This window comes from Lynx canadensis, chromosome B1 (assembly GCF_007474595.2).
Source record: "Lynx canadensis isolate LIC74 chromosome B1, mLynCan4.pri.v2, whole genome shotgun sequence".
Taxonomy (NCBI): Eukaryota; Metazoa; Chordata; class Mammalia; order Carnivora; family Felidae; genus Lynx; species Lynx canadensis.
Window position 1 is genome coordinate 170,040,832 of NC_044306.2, and position 25,360 is coordinate 170,066,191.

The following is a 25,360-nucleotide window of genomic DNA, read 5'->3' on the forward strand; positions in this document are numbered from 1 at the left end:
AGCCACCCAGGGACCCCTGACAATAGCACCTTTTTAAAGGGTTTTCAGTGACAATAGCACAAAGCAAATGTTACAAAACTGAATCCAGATAAGTCTTCTGGCAACTTTTACATCATCACCAAGAAATCCACCTGATAACAATAGTGATTTGTCACTAATTTTTTAAAGCTGTAAAATAGTCTTAAAGATGATAACATTAGTGACAAATGTTATCATCTTTAAGACTATTTTACAGCTTTAAAAAAATTCTAAATATAAATATGACCATATTTTTTTCCACTGTCCAGAGCTCTTTTCTTCTCTGTAGCTGAGACACACAGAAATGAGTTATGCATCTAGGGAATTGGAGTAACTCCTTCTAGACAAAAGGGTGACATTGCAATTGGCACTATTACATACAGTGAGTCTTTTCTTTAGAAACTCAAACACATTTAACATGGGGCGCCTGGGTGGCGCAGTCGGTTGGGCGTCCGACTTCAGCCAGGTCACGATCTCGCGGTCCGTGAGTTCGAGCCCCGCGTCGGGCTCTGGGCTGATGGCTCGGAGCCTGGAGCCTGTTTCCGATTCTGTGTCTCCCTCTCTCTGTGGCCCTCCCCCGTTCATGCTCTGTCTCTCTCTGTCCCAAAAATAAATAAACGTTGAAAAAAAAAAAAAGAAAGAAACTCAAACACATTTAACAAATCAGAGTTTGGATATCCTGAAAGGGTACTGGGTACTCCACTAATTTCAATGAGAAGCCGGGGTCTAGCAAAGGGCATGGCAAATCGTTGTTAAACAAACGTTTATTTCATGAGTCAATGAAAATGGCCACAGCAAAAATTGAAAACAAAGGCAATTATACTAAACAAAGTTTATTGATTAACTCATAAACATGACAGTTAAAAATAAAAACACGTATAAACCATATGATTGACTTTAGTTAATAAAACGAGGCTCTCCCTGGGTGCGATCGCCGGCTAACCAGCACAGCTCTTACAGCGTTGAAGGCCGTTCTCGTTGCAAGCAGTGCACTTCAAAGCTTTGAAAGAGTCTGTAAAGCAGTTTCGAAACACTGACATCTTGCTCCCATGGCACACGGAGCACGGAAGAAAGCCAAAGCCTCCACAGGAGGGACACTCCTGTGGATGCTGCACTCTCTGTAGAGGGCGGCAGGGGGACAAGAGAGGACAGAAAAGGCGTTAGCATGAACAACTCAACCTGCCTTCCTGTCTGCCTGCATTGTGGATGGTCGTAAAACAATGCTGGCTGTGGACTTGAAATCACCTACCACGTATGCAGAGACGCAGGGGGAAAGCTAGCTGAAGTTTTCTTTAATACCCCGTTGATGGCCACCAATAGCATAACCTTGTTTTGTGAAGACTGGTACATTTTAGGTTAAAGGGTCCAGATCTCAGGAGATCTATCACACGAAAACATTTGGTTTGTTTACAAACCAAACAATTCAGGAAATGGTTATTTTCATTAGAGGGAAGTACTGTAACTTTCCCTTGAGTACCTCTTAACAGTTTAATACCTTTGTTTATAGAACAGTATCACTAATAGTGAGTCTGGAAAATCAAAACACTAAAAGCTGAGTGTGAAACAGCCACTATCAACTGAAGATTTATCGTTACATTGCACATTTGAATAATGCTTTGTTTTTTTAAAAGCACTTTCAAATGCATTATTGTATAGAATCGTCCCTCATGCCATCCTTTACACATACAGACACCTTCGACTGTAAAGCAGATATTCAGGCATCTTTATCCTTATTTTATATTTAAGGAAATAGGCATAGAAATCTTAAGGTATTTATCCAAGTCCATAAAATGCCCCACAATGGCTATCTGCCTTTCTACCTCAAGTAAAGATAAAATACTCTCCTACTAAAATGAAAGTAACCATGCATTGTATTAAGGATAATATTTTGAAAATTATTCACACACATTTCTATTTCCCTCTTTGAGCACATATCCTTTGCCAGAGTTCACTAGTGGTATCCATCAGCAGTGGGGAGATTAGGAGCCATTACAGAATGAAGACGAGGTGAAAAGTGAATTAATACCAAGCTTCTGACTTGCAAAATAGGAGTTTGCAGCAATATTTGAAAGCTTGGCTTTGGGAAGAGAATAATTGCTAAAATAAAACTGGGAAATGTGAATCAATACACACACACACACACACAGGCAGAAACACACTCAAACGTGGTTTATATACACAGACATATGGCTGTTCGCTGGAGATTCACAACTGCACGTACTAAAGTCTCCAAAGCAGCCAAATGAAAAGGAACCTGATTAACTGGGTTTAACCCACCGTTTCCCCAGCACTTACAGCTATGATAACTCTTTTCTCAGGAAACAACCATAATTCTCTCACAATTAGTACTTTATGGAATGTGCTTCGGGAAATAAACATTAAGGACATGATTGCTTCAAAATTTATGTCCCCACTTTTCAGATATGCACTTTTTGTATATAGCAAAGTTCACCTGCAATTATAGTTTGACTTAGCTATTATGTCAAGATGGCAAAATCCACATAATACCTCATTTTTAGCGGCACAGAATTACTTGATAGAAAGTAGTAGTTGGCAAACCGGATGACACAAAGAGGGAACTTTATCAAGACTACAGGTTCAAAACTCTTCCAAAAAGTTAGATTGAGTGTGTGTAGCAATTAGTTACTTTGTAGGCGGGTTTTTGTCATTTCTTTGTGCAAGTATTGACCAAAACATGGTATAGTGAATTTACAATTTTACATAATATTAAAATGTCTTTAGAAAATAAATTGAATAAAACCAAACCCAGTGATGGAAAAAGAGTGTAGTTTAAAAGCAAATTATAAGGAAAAAAATGTAATAAAAGCAAATTATAATATAATTAGTAAATAATGGTGTTCTTATCAAATTTAAAAACTATGATAAAATAGATAGATTCTTGACATTCACGAGAGCTGTGCCAGAAGTTTATATTAAAAATACATAATGACTTGTGGGTCACCTGGGTGGTTCAGTCAGTTAAGCATCCAACTCTTGATTTCAGCTCAGGTCATACCCTCATGGTTGTGAGATCAAGCCCCGTGTCAGGCTCTGTGCTGGGTATAAAGCCTGCTTAAGATTCTCTCTCTCCTTCTCTCTCTGCCCCTCCCTCCCATTTATGTACACAGGTGCTCTTTCTCTTTCTCAAAAAAATTATATACACACACACACACACACACACACACGCACACACACACACACACATACAATGACCTACTGATCAGAACAGATATTGGGCTGGCCTAGGTCCTGGAGAAAGGACCTTTAGGGCCCCTGACTCTGGGATTTCACCCATTAGTGCTAGATTATAACTAGATCTGGGTTTCAAGTAGAATAGTATCATCAAATTTTGCAATTAAAAATACAAGATGCCTGGTTAATTTGAATTTCAGAGCAACTACAAATTTTCGTATAGGTATATCCCCAACATTGCATGAGACATACAAAAACTAAAAATTATTTCTCATTTATCTGAGAATTAGATGTAAGTGGGCAGTTCATATTTAGTATGGCATCCCTCATAGAGAAGTTGCTGACAGGGAAGGTATGAAATGCTCAGTTGTCTTGGGAAAGCAGCTGATGTCTTGGAGCATAGGGTTGGAAAGATTCTGAAGGCATTTCCATTCTCAGTAAAAATTAGCTGCTTCAGCCATAAACTGAGGAGAGGAAAAGAATGGCATACATATTATATAGCATCTATACCCAACTCTCACACGTGCCTGATTTCACAAACGAAGAAACAAAAACTCTTAATGACTATAAGAAATGTTTAGGTCACAGGGGAATTAGAAAATTGGAACTTGAAGAACTTTCTTCAAGAGCAAATCTCTTTGGGTGAGTACCTAGCAGTGCAATTGCGGGATCATAGGGTAGTTCTATTTTTAAGTTTTTGAGGAACCTCCAGACTGTTTTCCAAAGTGGCTGCACCAGTTTGCATTCCCACCTACTAGATATTTACCCAAAGAAAAGAAAAATACTAATTCAAAGCGATACAGACACCCCAGTGTTTATAGCAGCATTATCTACAATAACCAAACTATAGAAACAGCCCAAGTGTCCTTCAACTGATGAATGGATAAAGATGTGGTAAATATACGTACAGTGGACTATTACTCAGCCATCAAAAAGAATGAAATCTTGTCATTTGCAATGACATGGATGGAGCTAGAGGGTATTAGGCTAAGCAAAATAAGTCAGTCAGAGAATGAAAAATGCCACATGATTTCACTCATATGTGGAATTTAAGAAATAAAACAATTGAGCAAAGGGGAAAAAAAAGAAGAGGGAGGCAAACCAAGAAACAGACTCTTAATAGTAGAGAACAAACTGATGATTACTAGAGGGGAGGTGGGTGAGGGGAAGGCTTAAACAGGTGATGGGGATTAAGGAGAGCACTCCTTGTGAGGAGCACCGGCTGTTGTTATGGAAGTGTTGAATCACTATATTGTACACATGAAACTTATACTACACTGTATGCTAACTGGAATTCAAATAAAAACTTTTAACAAAAGAGCAAATCTCATGGTCCTTTCTCTTTAGTAGTAGTTTTTCACCTTTATTTACATCCATAATAGTCTCAAATAACATATTACATGGGATCCTCAAACATAAAAGAGTTGAATGATAAATGCTGTGACCGAGGCATAAGTGGGGGTGGCTCTGAGCGGGTCTTGAGCTCTCACTGTTCCATTAGCCTCCAGGTATCTCATTCCCGATACACCATCCAGTACAATCTACTCCATTGGTTCTTCTAATAAAAATAAATAATTCAGTCATCCCTAGCTATCTCCTTCAGAGAGCACTTTTGTTATAATGTTACAGTTTTGTTAGTCTGCGGTTCCAATTTAAAGAGTTCCAACAACGAGAAAAAACTGGCTTGTATTAAATGTATCAGATGCAGGTAAGTAGATGGTTGTGCCCCCAGTACAGGTGTTAAAGGGGCTAGAAAATTGCCCCAAACATGGACAACGTTCTAGGAAGGAGGAAGGAAGAACTGAGGTTAACAACAGTCATTATTAAAAGCAACAAAACAGACTTCCACTTTCAATGAAGAAGTCCACTGCAGAAACACCGAATTTCAAGCAACTAGCTCTTTAGTGCCCAGTTGCCCAGCAAAGTGAGAAACCATGCAGCCCTGGGTGAGAACAGCACACAGAGCACTGAGTTCACAGAATGGCCCTCCTTCGAATAGTGGTTTGGGTGGAAGCACGTCCCTTTGGGGTGGAATTCAAGAAAAAAAAAAAGGAGTGAGAAATCATCCTCTCTTTTTACCTCTTTCTGTTCTCATACACTTGGCGAGAGACTTTAAAAAAAGACTCAGAGGGTGAGACACTGTCTCAGAGGGTGAGACATTTATTCATTCATTCCACAAATATTGAATGTCTACTTGCCAGGCACTGTGGAAGGCACTGGGGATAAAGCAGTGAGGCCAGACACATCCCTGTTCACTTCATAGTAGCCCTCAGCCCTTCCCTTAGCTTTGAATGGGTCCACGCCATACTGTGGTCATCGGAATTAAAACACACAAGAACTCCAGAGTCTCTCACAAAGGATCGACAGGATGAGGATGAAAGGGTAGAGCTCATGAATGATTGTCAAATGGATTTCCTTTGTAGCACAAACTCAAATTCAGAAATATAAAGAGATTTTCCTATTATCTAAAATAGAAGGAGGATGCTAATATCAAGGGCTTTCACTATCTTCCTGTAGATTAGGAAATGGATGCACTTATTATTTTTAACCTCAGATTTACCTATTCCTGTTCTAGTAGAACTTGAAAGTCTCTTAAGTATTCCACTAAAGAGGAAGTAATTTACCTGATTTTCTGTAACCATAAATCTCGTCATCCAGATTGTCTATGAAGCAAATCTATCCATATAACAAATTGTCAAAGAGGGCACACTTTGCATATAATCATCTCTGGATGATTCACCTCTGTCTATGTATTTTGTTTTAAACTACATTCAACAATTTAATTCAGAAAATGCTTAAGTGCCTGCTAAACACCTCTGTCTGATCAAGCTGCTAATAAACACAATCTTTGCTGATGATCAGAGTTCCCAGCATCCGTAATTTGCAGCCTTGAGAAAGAAGCCCCTGAACTAACTGTCGACACAGAGGAAAGTTGTGGCTTATAATCTTAAATTCATTAGCCTAAATATAGGAGTCTGATTTTTGAACCCAGTGTGCTGGACTGCCATAAACCTACTTAAAAAGATGTTCAGATTTCAGAGAGAGGCAGGCAGAGTACATGGCCTGATTTCCCAGGTGAGTCAGTGGTCTCTGATGCTTCTATGAATATGCCGTGGCCACCGCACCAACCCCCCGCCCGCACTGGGAGGGTCACCATCCAGAACTGTGCTTCTCCAGGGAGGGTTAAGACAGTGTCTGATAGCATCAACGTCCTGCAAAAATAGGCTGTGCCATTCTAGCATCCTCCGTGTGTAGCTGAAAACCTTGTGTTCTTCGCGAACAATGAATAAGTAATCACCAGCCCTCAGGGGAGAGTCAGATTTTACAAGAAAAAAAGGACACGAAATGGGCATATGTTGGCAATCTCATTAGAAATGACAAGAATGTTTGTTCATAACTTTAAAAAAAAATAGCAAGGCAAGAGCTTACTTGGAGCTTCTCTACCATCTGCAATCTTTAATTCAGTATCTGCCATAACCAGGTGTTTGCTAATACATCTCAAGGCTCCCCGGGCTTCCTCTGTGTGAACACCAGCAGGATCAGCTATCCATCATGGTTATTGTTTTAGGGGAATCGTAGACACTTCTTTGCTTCTAATCTCCAGCTTGTTTATTAATATAAATAAATAAATAAATAAATAAATAAATATTACTAAAATGGTGTTTTCATTTCATCCTTTCACTCAAGCATTATCCTACACAAAATAATTATTTTTCTCTTCCTTTTCATCAGCTCACTGCTCTGCCTTTTCAAAAAAGGAACCTTGGATGAAAGAGGATTCATTCATCTTTTCACTTAACAAATATTTATTGTCTGTTATTTGCCAATCCCTGTTCTAGGCACTAAAGGTACAGAATAGAACAAAAGAGACAAGGATCTTGTGTCCACATGGAGCTCACACTATATTAGCTCACACTATATATTAGGAGCTCACACTATATATATCAGGAGCTCACACTATATACCCTGCAAATTCTGTCTCAGGAACAGAATCCTCCCAGGTGCACCTAGCTCCACTGAACCCAAGTATCCACACTAGCTATTGTTATATTTCACTTGCTTCTGCTGGCTTTAGCCATATTCTCATGTTTAAATCTACTGACAATTTTCATCAATGAATCAGGCCCACTTGACTTCCCAGAGCAATGTTCACTTGGGCTGGCTGTATGCTAAGATGCTTCGACTTGGAAATTTGAAATTATTTGTTGACTCCATTTCTGATGGCCCAACCATAACTGCTACCTCTCTTTCTTCACCATCATTTGGAATAACTGTTAAAAACTGGGACCTGAATTATGAGGACCAGGATAGTCATCATCTACCATGTAGTACGAACTAACAGTAAACTAGAACTTGGCAAGATCTGTCTGGTTTCTCTCTAAAGTTATCACCAATTTACCCATCTTTCAGGATGGCCTCCCCTCTAGTTTCAGAGTCCAGTGTTAAAGCCTAATCTGTTCCCTGGACCTCATACTCTGTCTACCTCACAGCCAACTTCTCACTTGAGCTTTGGGTCCTACCACATATGGTCAGATTTCCCAGACAACTACATGCCACTTAATTTGAGAGTCATGGAAGCATAGATTCATGCTTACGACCATGGGTTTTGAAGTCAGGGTGATTATAATCATGAATCAAACACTGTCTGTAAGGTCTTCAGAAAGTGATTTAATCTCTGTGCCTCCATTTCCTGGTTAGTAAAAAGGGGGTAATAATAGAAACTGACCTGCAGAGTTGTTGTGACGTTTCAATGACTTAATACATACAAAACATCAAGAATGTTACTTGCTACATAGTAAAGACTCCAATGTTTCCAACCTCACGAATATTTAACTCCTACTCCACTGCCAAAAGTCAACTTGAAGAATGGGATGGGTTTAGACTGGAATTTTGCATCCCTTATCCACTTTTCCTGGCTCTTCCAACTGCCTCTCTTGAGGGTCAATATCTTTACCTAGGCTAGTGTGCCTTAAGCCCTAGCTCCTCTCACAGGCAAATTAGGGCTTTCTTTGGATGGCTACAATTTCTCTACCAGTTTTGTTACATGGGAAAAGCAGCCCAACAGAGTTATAACACCTTACAGCTCCTACAACAGCAGAAGTCAGTACCATACAATTCTTTTCAACATCATGAATAGTCTTAAATGTCTGCACCTTATTTATGCCATCTGTAGAATGGAGACAGATTTGATGAAGAGAAAAAAATCTTCTTTCCAAAATTCTTTGAGCTGAGAGACAGAGGTTATGTTATATAGCATGATGGTGTTCACCAAGTTGCAGAATTAAGGGATTGTAGACTCAAAGAATAAAAGTCCATGAAGAGCTAAGCCGATCATCAATCTTTAAAAAGAGTAATGAGAGAGATTTACCCTATATGACTCTAAAAGATGCTGTTAAGCCACAGAAATAAAAACAGGATGATATTGCTACAATAAGACTGGCAAAGGAACTCAGTAGAGAGTCAAACCAAGACCCAAGTACACATGGGGATTTATTATGATATAAAATTGGCACAACAGAGCAATAAAAAAAAATAGTAGATTATTTAGTAGCTGGTTTGGGGAAGCTATCTCATCATAAATAAGAAAATGCAAGTGCATTCTGTATGAAGTAAAGACCTAGGTATGAAAAATTATAAAGTTAATAGAAGGGAATGCAGGATAATATCTATGTAACGTTAAGATAAAAGACTACTTCGTTATGAGGAAGCATGATCAATTTGATTATATCAGAGGATTTCTGTTGGGTGACAGACATCATGAAAGAAACTGAAAAAAGGAAAGGAAACATTGACAATGACTAAAACAAAGAAAACATATATTTAGAATGTAGAAGATTCTTCCAAAACTCAACCAAGGAAGAAAAAAAAAAGACAATTCCAAGACTTTTACAGGGAAGGTATAAGAATACACAGTTTACACAAGAAATTTAAAATGTTTTTAATGTTTATTTATATTTGAGAAAGAGAGAGAAAGAGAAAGAGAGAGTGCAAGGTGGGGGAGGGGCAGAGAGAGGGAGACAGAATCTGAAGCAGGCTCCAGGCTCTGAGCTGTCAATATGGACCCCAACATGGGGCTGGAACTCATGAATTGGGAGATCATGACCTGAGCTGAAGTCAGACGCTTAACTGACTGAACCACCCAGGTGCCCCAAGAAATTTAAAATTTAACAAGCATACAATGGGACACTCAAACTCAGTGGTAATCAGAAAAATGTAAATTAAAACAATAAGGCAATATATCTTCACACCTACTACCCTAGCAAAAACTAGAAAACAGTAAATTAGAGAACAATGTAAAATATTGTCAAGAATCGTGGGGAGGAAGAACGTGGGAACACCTAAAAACGTCTTTCCCTACAACAGGGAGTATTTGAAAGGTGCAACCAGTCCAGAGAGCCATCTACTTGGAAAATTAAGTGTATGCTTAAGCAATTTCTACTCCCAGAGAAATCCATAAGGAACATGTTCAAGGTTGTTCCTGGAAGCAGTGTTTGAGGAGGGTACTGAATGACATCTGGGTATCCATCAATGGAAAAGCAGGTAGATAAAAAATAGTGGGTAGGCACCACAGAGCTGCACTGTCCAAAACAGGAGCCACTAGCCACATTTGTCTATTTAAATTTAATTTTAAATCAAATAAAATTAAATAAAATTAAAATTTCAGTTTCTCAGTCACACTAGCCATATTACTTGCTATAACAGCGACTATAAAGTGCTCGATAGCCACATACAGCCCATGGTTACCACTTTGGACAATACAGATATGTTTCCATCATGGAGTAGTTAGAAGAAATGTATTAAATGTTCACATAGCAACATACATGGTCCTTAAAAACATAGTGCCTAGTGAAGACAATTTGCAACAAAATAAAAAATATTTGTGTAAAATATTACACAACAAAAATGCAATGCTGTATTACATAACAGCATGACACAAATTAAAAATGTATGCAGAGGGGCGCCTGGGTGGCGCAGTCGGTTAAGCGTCCGACTTCAGCCAGGTCACGATCTCGAGGTCCGTGAGTTCGAGCCCCGCGTCAGGCTCTGGGCTGACGGCTCAGAGCCTGGAGCCTGTTTCCGATTCTGTGTCTCCCTCTCTCTCTGCCCCTCCCCCATTCATGCTCTGTCTCTCTCTGTCCCAAAAATAAATAAACATTGAAAAAAAAAATTAAAAAAAAAATGTATGCAGAAAACAATAATGCACATTAACCAAGTTAAATCATTTAAATAAAAGATATGCATTAACCTAAACTCATGGTTTCAGGGGGTTGGAGTCGAGTATAGGGACAAAAAGAAAAAAAGAAGTCCATCCACACAGATTTTCAAGCTGAGAGGAGTTGCTGACTATATAGTCCATGCCCTCACTGTGTTTGTCCTTCTGGAAGAAATCACAACAGGGGGGCGCCTGGTTGGCTCAGTCGGTTGAGCCTCCGACTTCGGCTCAGGTCATGATCTCATGGTTCGTGAGTTCAAGCCCCGCGTCGGGCTCTGTGCTGACAGCTCGGAGCCTGGAGCCTGCTTCAGATTCTGTGTCTCCCTCTCTCTTCCCCGCTCATGCTCTATCTCTCAAAGATGAATAAACGTTAAAAAACATTAAAAAAAAAAAAAAAGAAATCACAATAGGAATGAAACATGATTCCTAAAACCAAGGAGCCCTTGGTTCGTTTGGGACACCCATCAAATACCCAAGGAAAGGTGATAGACAAGTCAAAGGATTGTGGTAAGCACCCAACAGGAAGAGGGTTATAAAAATTCCAAGGTGCGAGAGACCAGGAATGATCTGGGGAAGAAAGGATACTGTAAGATGGGCCTTGAAGATGGTGTAAGTAAATGAGGACCTGGAATAAGAGCATTCTAGGCAGACAAAACAGCTTGCACAAAGAAATGGTAGGAAGAAGCCACAGAGACTTGTCTCTTGCAACTAAAGAACAAAAAGTGGTAGAGAATCAGAGGTGAGGTCAGTGGAGGAGACTAGACCAAGAAGAGCTGGCAGGGCTTATAGATACTGGGTGCCTATATTGCCTAATTCACCTGGGAATGTCCTGGTTCATGTGTGCTGTCCCAGAGAAATCATTAACACACCCTCTTTACTCTCAAAGTGTCCCAGTTTGGGCCAGAAAAGATATGACCTTCCTACCTATGGAGAGAAACAGGCTGATAATATAGTTTAGCAGAGGACTTTCTGGTTCCATATTGATTTGATACATTACATATTTGAACATGCATTTCTCTGATGCTACGATTGTAAGTATTGGAACAAAATTAAAGTGTGCACTTTAGGAGAAATAATTTTTCTGAAATCTTTAGAAATGATAAGCTGGTCCGTGGGAAAGATAATTTAAATGAAAAATTGTAAACGTGCTTCAAGACAATTGCCTGATTCTGAAACACCTCATCAACAGCTCTATTACAGAGAATTAGGCTCTAATAAAGCTGACTGGGATTCTCACCTAATACTATGAGGTAGGGAGAAGCTAACACTAAAGTCACTCTAGCTGGAGCAAACCTAATGGCAGGTGATACCAAATGAAAACTGCCACACGTATCCCATTACGTATTTGTAAGAACATGGGGAGAAAAATTCAATTAGGAAAACTCAATTACAATCAGAATGTGTTTTAACATTTTGATTACTAAAAATAAGTTGCTAAAAGCACAATTACCTCAATTTTGGTTAAGAGGTCTTGCAGTTCTCCTGATTCATTCATTGACAAAATTTTCTCAGCACCCTATTAACAAGAAAGGGTGGGGTGGGGGAAGAAAATCCATTTTGTTAGTATTGGAGAAAACAAAGTTCTAGCCAGGAGAGCTTAACCCACAAGATACTGAACACCATTCTTCCCTCATAAGTAAATTTACAACCAGGAGGCCAAAGAAGGGAGGAAATTTCTTTTTTCCTCCATATATTCTCCCATTTAGTAAGGCTTAGTGGGAGCAAGAGGACGACTGCCAGCAGAAGGTGAGAGCTGGGAATCCCACAAATGTCAGATTATGTCCAGATATGGAAGGTTCCAGCACACCCTTCAGAGTTGTTCAGAGAGCCTGAAGGCAGCTCTGCCATCTGGGAAAGGAAACCATTGAGCAAACTCCCAGCCTGGGCTGTCTCCACCCTATTCCCAGTGGTGTTGACATGACCCTCCCTTCACGTGTAGAGATAGTGGCAGCTAATAATACTAATAAAATTAATAACCACTGACACTAATTAAGCACACATTATGAGCTGGGCACCCAACATCATCTAATTTGAAGTGGTAGGCTCTATTAATAGCACAAAGTGAGCCTCAGTGAGATTAAATAACAATGCCAAGGCCACCCCGAAAGGAAGCAGAATGGGAATCTGTACACAAGCAGGGAACTCACTCCAGAGCCATTGTTTTTAACTTGTAAAACTTTCCCATGAAAATGAGAATGGGGGCAATGTATGCACTTTCCAAACAAATCATAGTGTTTCTTCTAACTACCTGATTTTCCTTTCTTTCCAGCCTCTTCTTACATTCTCCTGCTCGATTTTCCTTTCCTCGATAAGGAAGGAAATTATTTCTGATCAAAGGCAGAGACCATGTGTGCCTTGTTCACAACATCTCCCTGGCACGGAATAACAGTTGTTGGCACAGAATAGGTGTTGAATCAGTTTTTGATTGATCAACCAAACGGGGAGAAATAGCACCACACAATAAATACTTCTTGGATTCCTATTTGTGCTGGGCAGGATGGAAAACAAAAACTCACTTAAGATATTTAAAACGTCCTGGTTCATAAGGAGGTCACTATAGACTTTTATGTAAACGTACAACAAAGTAAACCACAATGCAGAATGGGAAATAGGTGTTGGAACCAGGCTCTGGGGCCACAGCAGTCTCTGGCCAGAGACGGGCTCAGCCATTTGCTCCAGGAAAGATTCCTAGTCTTGGACCTAAAGCTACTTTCTTGAACTGGAAAGTCATTAAGCCTGACTTTACATCATTGAGTGGAAAAAACAGCAGCCCAGCTAATCTGTTCTAGGATGTAATCGACTCCAGCCTGTGGAGTATTCTTGGCAACAGACTCTAGAGCTAAGGGGCAAAGGGATAAACAGGTTTATACAAGCTATCATCAACATGCCAATCCGGTGAAAATGAAAGCTGGTCAGTTTCCAAGGTCTGTGGGAGGATACCCATCGCTCACTGGGTCCTGAGTGCTAGCGGGCCAGGCTTTACTACAGAACAGATTACCTCATCCACCACCTTTGTTCATGGCTCAATGGAGTGTGTGATGTCCCTGGCAGGCTTCCAAATAGGGGCTAGCTGTCCCATCTGTCTGGACTACTTGAAAGACCCAGTGTGGACATAACTTCTGTCTCTCTTGAGTCAGTCTGTCCTGGAAGGATCTAAATGAGACTTTACCCTGTCCATTTTGCCATTATTGTTCTCCAGGAAGGAAATTCATAAGCAATCCCCAGCTGGGCAATTTGATGGAAATCGCTAAGCTACTATAAATAAGAAGAAGCCAGAGGAAGAAGAAGGAAGAGAAGCTCGTATGTGAAAAGCATAATTAAGTGTTGGCCTTCTTCTGTCAGAAGGACTGGAAAGTTTTGTCCACAGTGTAGTTTCTCCACTGATCACTGGAATCACTGCATTTGACCCAGAGAGAAGGCTGTTCCCCATCACAGGAAAAGATTGGAGAATTGCACTGAACCAGGGAAGGAGAGAGTGGAACAGGTAGAAAAGGGGATAACTGTGCAAACCAGAAAATCATTGGAACTGAAGAAGAAATAGAGTCTGAGTTCGAGCAACTTATGTGGTTTCTCAAAAATGAGCAAGAGACTGTTCTTTGGCAATGACAAGATGAGGAAATGGATATTTTAATGAAACGAAATGAAAACCTAACATTTTAAAAGCATCTTTCCACATTAAAACATCTATTAAAGGAGACAGAGGGAAGATATGCAAGGTGAAAACTGGAATTACTGACAGATGTTAAAACTATCTACCATAGATATAAAACCTTAAAGTCCCCTGAACCATTTTCATGGCAATTAAAGGAATATGGCAAGAAGGAGGTGGAGGTGGAGAAGGAGGTGGAGGTGGAGGTGGAGGAGGAGGAGGAGGAGGAGGAGGAGAAGGAGAAGAAGAAGAAGAAGAAGGGGAGGAGGAGGAGGAGGAAGAAGAAGAAAAATAAGGAGGGGGCGGGGAGGGGAGAGGGAGGGGGAGGAAGAAAAGAAGTGTCAAATGGGTGATGCAGAAAAGGGCAACTAGGAAATCATAACATGGGGGAAACGGATCTGCTTATTGACGGCAGAGAAGGCTTTCTGAGCTTGGCAGAATTTGATCTGGACCTTGAAGCTTAGGGGAGGTTTCTAAGATGAGGTAGGCAATTTTTGTAGTGATGTATAGGAGCCTTTAGTTCTGGGTTTTATTTTACTTCAGTTTATCTCATAAAATTCATGTCACCTTAATCACCATCAGAAATGTCAACTTGATATATTAAAAAGCACTAGGAATTAACACACAGGGCTACAGAGGATATATGTAACTGTACAAGGCAGGTTATATTCTTTAGTTTGTGGGTGGTTTGGCCAGGAGGACAGAAGAGACATACCTAAAGCAAGACCCAAAGTGATGGAAGCACCAAACAAAACATTAAACTCTAAAATGTAGGAATAACTGGTAATATTTTACTTTTGCTGCATTCTATTTCTTTTAAGAGTCAGCCACGCTAAAATGGGAAAAGCCCCTGGGGACTCTGGTCCACCAACTAAAGCAGCAAGGGAATAGATCATTTTTCTACAATGAAAGAAAATGCACCACATGACCCCAAGCAAAACGAATGCACCAGAGAAGCTATCAGGCATCTGCTTTCCAGCTCTTTTCTTCTCTCAGCTGTCCGCGTTCCTTAGCCAGTTGTTTAGAATCCGATGCAGAGACCAGGAAAGGCCTTTCTCATTACCCATCAATACATGAAATTTGCCCTGCCTCAGCCAAATAATTCCAGCATCATCAACACGACAAGAGTAGATTCTACGTTTCAATAGAAACACAGGCTTTGCTCACATTAAGCAACGTACCCAAACTCTGTTCAAGACACACCTGGGGTCTGGTGCACAGGTGGCATACCAAGTGCCGAAGGTGGAGAAAATTCTCTGGAACAGAGACCTGAGCGCTGAGTACTTGCTCCCTCTCTCAACTGCTGCTACTCAATATAGCATCCACCCACAACTCCACCTGGCCCGCCCCCAGATCATTTCCTTGGAAGGAGCCCTCTGTTCTTTTGCCAAGTACTGAACAGAAACAAGAGTCAAAATCCCCTGCTTCCCCACTGGGTTCCAAGTCCCCAACCTCCACCTGACCTGTCCTTGCTGAACTGAAGTGCAAGATTTTACAGGGCAGGACAAGGAAATCTCTGCCCTCTCTGCTCCTAAGCAGCAGCAGCAGCAGCTGAGGCAGGATAGGGATCTCAGCCTTGCTGGCAAGTGTCAGGGAAAACGAGGTTCCTCCCATCCTGAGGCTTGGATAGCGCTCAACCTGCCCTGCGCTGCTCTGCATTCACCCAGTCCAAAGCTCTCATTCCCTGCAGCTTTCCACCACAGACATTCTAATTATTACTTGGTCTATAAAGACACTTGCGTGCCCAAAGAAGAGAGCGTATTTTTTTAAATTATTTTTTTAATGTTTATTTACTTTTGAGTCAGAGAAAGTGTGAAGCGGCAGAGAGGCAGAGAGAGAAGGAGACAGAATCTGAAGCAGGCTCCAGGCTACCAGCTGTCAGCACAGAACCCGTTGTGGGGCTCGAACCCACGAACAGCGAACAGCGAGATCATGACCTGAGCGAAAATCACACACTTACCCGACTGAGCCACCCAAGCACTCTGAGAGCGTATTTTTTTTTAAGTATTAACATTCTTAGGGGGTAATCTTTTCCCGCTTGGTATTTGGTTAAGAGTATCACATGAGTTTGTTAACTTTTACAATGTAAGTCTATTATTCAGTTCCATGCAAGTAGAAATTAATCTTTCTATTATTGGCATAGTTTGCCAAGACTTCCAGGATACCTATGGAAATATTTCTAATGCATTTTTCAATTGATTCAGAATCTTTTTTTCTGAAAATTAATTTAATCCTGAAATTAATGATACTAGTAATATGCTAGGTGCTTTACAGACATTGGCTTTTTTAATCATCAGTGCAAGATAAGCATTATTATCTCTCTTTTTTTTTTTTTTTTAAAGAAGAAACTGAAGTTTGAAGAGAATAAGGAACATGCCCAGCACCTTTTAGTTAGTCAATACAAAGCCTGTCCAGATCTTGAACTCGGGTCATATTGTCTCAAAACATACATTCTTTCCATTGTTCCATGCATGCTGCCTGCTCACTGATATAATTTATTAGTGAAAAAATGGTACAGATAGCTCCCAGTCTGAGTAACATGACAGTCTGTGTTGGGATTCACTGTTGACATGGGTCCCAAAAAAGCCAAGTGAATGAAAGCCTTCACTGCAATGACTCCAAACTGGATGAATGTGTCAGAGAAGCTAAGGAACATCTCTATTGTTTTTTTACTTCAGTGTCAGGTATTTTTGGTTATTTCAAATACATTGCATATTCCAGAAAAGGACTTAGTTCATTATAAACTCCAATATATGAAATTAGCTCTATTCTCAAATTCTTTCCCCCTTAAAATTCTGAGCAGTGAGCTGTGACATGTGAACAAGTCACTTTACTTTATATGTAACAAACTTCCCAGAGATCAGACAGTCTACATAATCTTTTGCCACATGAATCACCAAAAAAGAGACCCACACCTTCAGGCAACAAGAACAGGTTTAGAAAAGACATCAGCCCCTGCTGGTTAGGGCTGCTGGACACTCACCCACCATTTGTGATCCATGAATGTACACAAGTGGCCACCATACTCATTTGTACTCATGTCCATTCATTTATTTCCACATTCAACACAATTCTGAGTCTCCATTATGGGTTAGGCATTGTGCTAAGTGTTTGAGATATAAACAATAAGCAAAAAAAAAAAAAAAAAAAGACTCCCTGTTCCTGAGAGAATGTAAAATCTTTTGGAGTAGACAGATGTTAAACAAAAGGTCATACAAATAAATGTAAATTATAACCGTCATAAATACTACAAAAGAGTTGTTGGTACAAGATGTTGTGAAAGTGTATCTAATAAGGTGCAATTAACTTAATCAACAAGATTAGGGAAAACTCCATCAAGTAATGATTAAGTTGTTATCTTTATGATCGATAGTAGGTAACTGAGCACATAGATAGAATGAAGGAAGGAAATTAATTAGAGCAATAAGGTTACCAAATATCATATGTACATGATCCTTCGTGGTCACCATTTTCTTTCATTCAAAATAAGAAAAACTATGTTCAATGAACCTGCCTATCAGATTCTGCATAGTGTTTTGGACTGGTGCCCTGGAGGAAACATAGGTAAGATACCAGGCCACAGGGTCAGTGATCTATTTTACCAATAAGATGAGGAAAAGTTTAGATTGGTATAAGCCAGCTTGGATTCACCACACTCTTCTAGATCTCTGTGAAGAGTTGTTAGGCCAAGGGTTTCCTTGCCCATCATCAAAAAAACGAAATAAACAAATACAGACATTTAAGTATTTTTTCTCAAGAATTACTTAAAATCACACATACAGGCGTTAGCTGCCTTCAGGCTGATATACCTCCACGCTAATACCCAGGCTCTGAGATTCCACATAGGACACAAATGTTTGGAAACTATTGACCTGAAATTTTTGAGAGGTCCAGAAGAACTAAAAATAATGTTCTCATTAACCAAAACCAAACAGAATATTTTTTAATTTATTTTTATTTTTTTAATTTACCTGCAAGTTAGCATATAGTACAACAATGATTTCAGGAGTAGATTCCCTAATGCCCCTTACGCATTCAGCTCCTCCCCCTTCTTACAACCCCTCCAGTAACCCTCAGTTTGTTCTCCATATTTATGAGTCTCTTCTGTTTTGTCCCCCTCCCTGTTTTTATATTATTTTTGCTTCCCTTCCCTTGTGTTCATCTGTTCTGTGTCTTAAAGTTCTCATATGAGTGAAGTCATATATTTGTCTTTCTCTGACTAATTTTGCTTAGCATAACACACTCTAGTTCCATCCACGTTGTTGCAAATGGTAAGATTTCATTCTTTTGATTGCCGAGTAATACTCCATTGTATATTTATACCACATCTTCTTTATCCACTCATCCATTGATGGACATTTGGGCTCTTTCCATGCTTTGGCTATTGTTGATAGTGCTGCTATAAACACTGGGGTGCATATGCCCCTTCAAAACAGCACGCCTGTATCCCTTGGATAAATACCTAGTAGTACAATTGCTGGGTCGTAGGGTAGTTCTGTTTTTAATTTTTTGACGAACCTCCATACTGTTTTCCAGAGTGGCTGCACCAGTTTGCATTCCCACCAGCAGTGCAAAAGAGATCCTCTTTCTCCGCATCCTCACCAACATTTGCTCTTGCCTGAGTTATTAATGTTAGCCATTCTGACAGGTGTGACGTGGTATCTCACTGTGGTTCTGATTTGTATTTCCCTGATGATGAGTGATGTTGAGCATTTTTTCATGTGTTGGTTGGCCATCTGGATGTCTTCTTTGGAGAAGTGCCTATTCATGTATTTTGCCCATTTCTTCACTGGATTATTTGTTTTTTGGGTGTGGAGTTTGATACATTCTTTATAGATTTTGGATACTAACCCTTTATCTGATATGTCATTTGCAAATATCTTCTCCCATTCCATCGGTTGCCTTTTAGCTTTGCTGATTGTTTCCTTCGCTGTGCAAAAGCTTTTTATTTTGATGAGGTCCCAATAGTTCATTTTTGCTTTTGTTTCCTTTGCTTCTGGAGATGTGTTGAGTAAGAAGTTGCTGCAGCCAAGATCAAAGAGGTTTTTGCCTGCTTTCTCCTTCAGGATTTTGATGGCTTCCCGTCTTACATTTAGGTCTTTCATCCATTTTGAGTTCATTTTTGTGTATGGTGTAAGAAAGTGGTCCAGGTTCATTTTTCGCTGTCCAGTTTTCCCAGCACCACTTGCTAAAGAGACTGTCTTTATTCAATTGGATATTCTTTTCTGCTTTGTCAAAGATTAGTTGGCCATACGTTTGTGGGTCCATTTCCAGGTTCTCTATTCTGTTCCATTGATCTGAGTGTCTGTTTTTGTGCCAAATCAGAAATTTTAATGTATATATACATATATGCATATTGTGTGTATGCATATATGTTATATATTACTTAATTTTTACTTTTATTTGCATTTATTCATATACCACTTCATCTTACTAAGAAAGTTGCCTGCAATAAAAGATACATATAATGATAAAATAAAATAAAATTTGAATAAAAATTCAGGACAAAAGAAATGTCCTAAATACATTTCAAAATGATAGCTATTATTGAGACTTAAATTTATTCTAAGGCAGCTCCTCAATTCAAACAAAGTTTGTTTTAGTGTAGTACTCTAACAATGCAATGTTTTACATAACACTTTAGATGGTCTTGCTATTATAATAAATAATACCCCTGCTTTTTCATTAACCATAAAAATATAGTCTCTAAATAAATGCCATCACAGAAGTGGCTCTTGACTCAAATAGTACAAGTTTTTTTTATCCCTCCTGCTGGCTTAAATCAGGCTCCTTTTCCCTTTTGCTTAACCACTTCCCTGTGATTTATTTCTCTCTATTTAACTGCACACCCTACATTGCTTGTTGGAGTACCTTCTAGTGACTGGGATGCAACCCAGACTCCTCAGCATGGTTGACACAAACCTCCACTATTGGCTGCACCAACCCTTCCAGCCCTGTCCTTTAATGCTATGTACTCCTAATACTCTGAATTTCTCTCCTTCTCCTGGACATACCAGGTCCTTCCATGAGATAATATGCCTTTGCACATGCTCTGTACCTTTGCCCCAAATTTATTCTATCCTTCGCAGCCTCTCCCAGAAAACTTCTAGACATCCCTCCAAACCCAAATGAAATGTTACCTTATTGATGAAGTTTCTTTGATTTTCCCAGGCAAATATCAGTATTCCTTCCTCTGTGCTCTGAGACCACTTTGTGCCCCCCTGCACTGTGAGCCCAGTGGTGATTAAAGCAACTGGGACTTCTTCAAGGACCCAGCGCTTTGCATGGTGCCCCATAGACACTCAATAAGTATTTGCCATATTAACATCTTCAGCCATTTTGTAGTAAATACATTAGTATATACTAAATGTAGTAAGTGTAGTAAAAAATGTAGTAAAAAAAAAAAGAAAAGCATTACATTCCAAATGGCTGTTTCCCACAATGACTTCTGATTTAAAAAGGAAAGATAGGGGCACCTGGGTGACTCAGTTAAGTGTCTGACTTCGGCTCAGATCACGATCTTCACAGTTTGTGAGTTCGAGCCTCACATCGGGCTCTGTGCTGACAGCTCAGAGCCTGGAGCTTGCTTCAGATTCCATGTCTCCCTCTCTCTCTGCCCCTCCCCGCTTGCACTCACTCTCTCTCTGTCTCTTTCTCTTTCTCAAATAAATAAATAAACATTAAAAAAAAAAAAAGGAAAAATAAGCAAAGGCATAAATCAAAAGGCACCTTGGTGAAGGTAAATCTGCAAGCTGATGTGATTTGATGATGGACTGCCAAACACCTACAGGAGAGAGGGGTATGGAGACTGTGTGACTGCTTCCCCCTAACCATCACTTCCTTTAGCTGGGCACAGGACAGGAAATGAAGAGCAAACCATTGGAGGCTGCACTCTCATGACGACTGGTAGGCTGGGCTGTCTGGTGCCAGCTACTAAAGGATTTTTCTGCTGTGTAATCAGGAGAGCAGATGGCAGGGCTGGCATTCAAGGACCTCAACCAACACCTAGCATGACGCCTGCCAAAGGACGTGCTCAGTAAATGTTTGTTTCTGTGGCTGCCAGACCCACCAGAACGGGAGGTTACGTCAACCCTGGAGACAGGCCACCCGAGCCCTGCTGACAACGGCAGACTTTACTTCAGGAATCGGCTTGGGATCATCTCCAGTACGTGAACCAACTCCATGGAGACCCTGGAGTTCTACACCAAACAGTTAGGCCTGGAAGATGTTCAAAGCAGGTGTGGTGATATCCCTCCAGTGTCTTAAAAAAGACACAGTAAAATCTCCTCAGAAAATCTCATTCTAAAGAGCATGGTTTTCCTGTGTCCCTGGCAGGAAGAATTAACTGCAAAATTAAACTAGTTGACTTGTTTTGTGTAATTATATAATACAGACTTTTGGATGTTGAAAAACGCCTGCCAAAGGCAGTGATTTAGGTTTTCTGTAATTAATGTTGAGCTACTTTTTTCAGTCTAGCTACAACGAACACTTTTCTCATGGAAGCCAATCTTGATCTTTATAATAAAGCCATATCATCAAAGTAGATGATCATGGGGATATATTATTCTCTTTTCTATGGCAGAAAACCATCTCTCTTGTTCTTTTATTTATTTTTTCTGGTTCCTTTAAAATTAATATTGAATCACATAAAAGTGACATCAAGTCCCTAGGGTTTTTTTTTTTTTTAATTTTTTTTAACGTTTATTTATTATTGAGAGACAAAGAGACACAGAGCGAAAGCAGGCCAGGGGTAGAGAGAAGGGGAGACACAGAATCTGAAACAGGCTCCAGGCTCTGAGCTGTCAGCACAGAGCCCGACGCGGGGCTCAAACTCAGGAACCAGGAGATCATGACCTGAGCCGAAGTCGGTCGCCCAACCAACTGAGTCACCCAGGCGCCCCAAAGTCACTACTAGGTTTAAAAAAAAAGATAATATTGGGGGATCGAGCTAGAAGCCGGAAAACAGTTTTACTTAATAGATTTAAGACTGTTGTCTACTACGTCACATAATTCCCTGCATAAACTGATTTTTAGAATGCAGTGATTAAGTTCACCAAAGTTTTTTTTTCATTCAGCTATAACTGACATATAACATGTTACTAGTTTAAGGTACATAACATAATGATTCAATATTTGTATATATTGCAAAATGATCCCCACAATAAGTCTAGTTAACATCCATCACAGCACATAGTTACAAATTTTTTTCTAGCAATGACAACTTTTAAGATCTACTCTCAGAAGCTCTCAAATATACAATGCAGTATTGTGAGCTGTAGTCACAATGCTGTACAATACGTCACCAGTATTTATTTATTTTATAACTGGAAGTTTGTACCTTTTGACCCCCTTCACCTATTTTGCATCCCTGTCCCGTGCCCCCACATTTGGCAACCATCAATCTGTTTTTTGTATTTATGAACTCAGGATTTTTTTTCCTTGAGATTCCACATATAAGTAAGATCATACAGTATTTGTCTTTGTTTGTCTGACTTCACTTATTAGCATGAGGCCTTCAAGGTCCATCCATATTGTCAAAAATGACAAGATTTCATTCTTTCTTATGGCTGAATAATATATATATTGTGTATATGTGTGTATACGTGTGGATGTGTGTATATTGTGTATATGTGTGTATATGTGTATATATATTGTGTATATAGTGCATATATGTATATTACATATATATGTATATCATAATTTCTTTATTCATTCATCCATTGATAAACACCAAGGTTGTTTCCGTCTCTAGGGAATTGAAAACATTGCTGCAGTGAACACAGGGGTGCATATACCTTTTCGAGTTAGTGCTTTTGTTTTCTTTAGATAAATACCCAGAAGCGAAATTGATGACTCATATGGTAGTTCAATTTTTTTAGGAACCTCCGTGCTGTCTTCCACAGTGGCTGCACCAATTTACTTTCCCACCAACAGTGCACAAGGGTTCCGTTATACCCACATCCTCCATTACATTTGTTATTTCTTGTCTTTGATCATAGCCATTCTAACCAGTGTGAAGTGATACTTCACTGTGGTTTTCATTTGCACTTCCTTGATAATTAGTAATATTGAGCACCTTCTCATGTGTCTGTTGGTTATCTATATGTCTTCTTTGGAAAAAAAAGTGTATTCAGATCATCTGCCCATTTTTTACTTGGATTGTTTGTCTTTTTGCTATTTAGTTGTATGAGTTCTTTATATTTTGGGATATTAATCCTTTATCAGATATGTGATTTGCAAATATTTTCTCTCATTTGGTAGTCTGCCTTTTCATTTTGTTAATGATTTCCTTTGCTGTACAGAAGCTTTTTGGTTGATATAGTCCCACTTATATATTTTTACAACCAAAGGTTTTCTTTTTTATTTTTTTAATGTTTATTTATTTATTTTGAGGGAGAGAAAAGAGCACAAGTGGGGCAGGGGCAGAGAGAGAGAGAGAGAGAGAGAGAGAGAGAGAGAGAGAGAATCCCAAGCAGGCACTGTGCTTGAACTCATGAATTGTGAGTTCATTGGAACTCACAAATCGTGGAACTTGAACTCACGAATCGTGAGATCATTGCCTGAGCCAAAATCAAAAGTTGGATGCTTAACCAATGGAGCCACCCAGGCACCCCAGCCAAAGGTTTTCTGAATACAATTCCAGATTAAATCCTAGTGCCCCCATTTACAAATTAATTTAACTTGGACAAATAATGTAAATAAAGACTCAGCTTCCTGGGGAGCCTGTGTGGCTCAGTTGTTCAAGCATCTGACTTCAGCTCAGGTCATGATCTCATGGTTTGTGAGTTCGAGCCCCACGTCAGGCTCTGTGCTGACAGCTCAGAGCCTGGAGCCTGCTTTGGATTCTGTGTCTCCCTCTCTTTCTGCCCCTCCCCAGCTCATGCTCTCTCTCTCTCCCAAAAATAAACATTTAAAAAAATTTTAAAAAAAAGACTCAGTTTCCTTATTTGTAAATTGGGTATAATTATGTTTATAATGTTGTTGTAGAGATTACATGAGATATATAAGTCTACAACACTGTATGGCATATATTAGGAATTCAATAAATAGTAGTTGTTTATTTATTATTGTTGTTGATGTTGAACTCTGAGAAAATTTGTAATTTAGGATCAATTTTGAGCATACAAACATTTCCTGTCTAGAGTCAATAAATAATTTTTAGAAAAGGAGGTCAATAAGAGTATTATATTGCTTTCAGATGATGCCACCATAAAGTAAAGAGAATGTAATAAAAAGGGAGGTAGAGGATCATACAAAATATTGGGATTAAAATCTCAATTTTGTGATTAAAAAAGAAAGGTGGTATGAAATTTGAGGACTTTCTAGCTACATTGTAGACATGCTAAAATACTATGAGAGATTTAACTAGCTTTCAGCCAAGATTCTTCGGAAAGTCAGAAACTGAGGACAGTTAGTGAACAATATTACTGAAGACGAGTCGATTATTTTTCTTGGGTAACACAGAATTTAATCACTCAGCAGGAAAAATATATGAGGAAGATTCATGTGGTGAGGGTAGTTGAGAAATATAATTAGTTGATCCAAATATCAATAATTCCATTAATAGGAGGGAGATCCTACTTAAATAGGCCTAAATCCCAAATGGGATCCAAGGATGTTTAGACATGGACAGGCTATGGAAGAATCATCACTGCAGCTTAGATGTTCAATAAAAATTACCTTATCATTAGTATTATGATCTTAGTAAAATTATCACTCCTACCTAGTTGCTACTAGAAAGACTTTTCTATAGTGTACTGAAGTTCATGGTCATGAAATGAAGCAGATGACCCATTTTTATAAGGTACTATAATGTTAAAGAGTCATCAGTTGTCTAATAATTGTTGTTTTTTAAACTCATGAGAATAACCCAATGCATCTTCCAAGATCCCAGCAGGAAACTTGGATGCCCTAAGACTTTAATTGAGGAGCATTTAATGAAAGGATAATCTACAGAAGTGTGGACAACAGTAAATAAACCAATGGGCTTGGTGAATCACCAGGGGGGTGGGCAACAATGACGGTGTAACTACCCATAAGTCTAACAATCTTGAGGAAGGCATTGTATGCAGTAGCTGTGGGAACTCAGCAACTGCCCAAACTGCACCTCAGTGTGATGGGAGCAGGGAACGTAAATACCTCTGTCCCACCTCACTCAGATCTCCCCCTTAGCCTCCTTGTGACTGAAGTCAGAAGGCGAAAGCACCTGCTTGGAGGAATCTGTAAAGTTTGCCTTTCTGTGGCTCAGAACAGTGAAGGGGAGAGAATGGATCTGGAAGGGAAAACAG

At 39.5% G+C, this 25,360-nt stretch overlaps 2 protein-coding genes across 2 annotated transcripts in view; one reads left to right on the top strand and one right to left on the bottom strand.

The window, feature by feature from the left end:
• Positions 1 to 874: 874 nt before the first annotated feature.
• Positions 875 to 25,360, bottom strand: part of GRXCR1 (glutaredoxin and cysteine rich domain containing 1) — a 315,239-nt gene continuing 290,753 nt past the window's right edge. The window contains exons 3-4 of the mRNA XM_030313952.1: positions 11,874 to 11,939; positions 875 to 1,136 (exon numbers count right to left, since the gene is read on the bottom strand). Of these exons, the coding sequence (XP_030169812.1) occupies positions 957 to 1,136; positions 11,874 to 11,939 (246 nt within the window). The 3' untranslated portion in view covers positions 875 to 956. The remainder of the gene's footprint in view (positions 1,137 to 11,873; positions 11,940 to 25,360) is intronic.
• Positions 13,450 to 13,964, top strand: TRIM61 (tripartite motif containing 61). The gene is given in 3 exon segments (XM_030313954.1): positions 13,450 to 13,526; positions 13,528 to 13,779; positions 13,781 to 13,964. Coding segments are annotated over 3 exon segments (513 nt in total).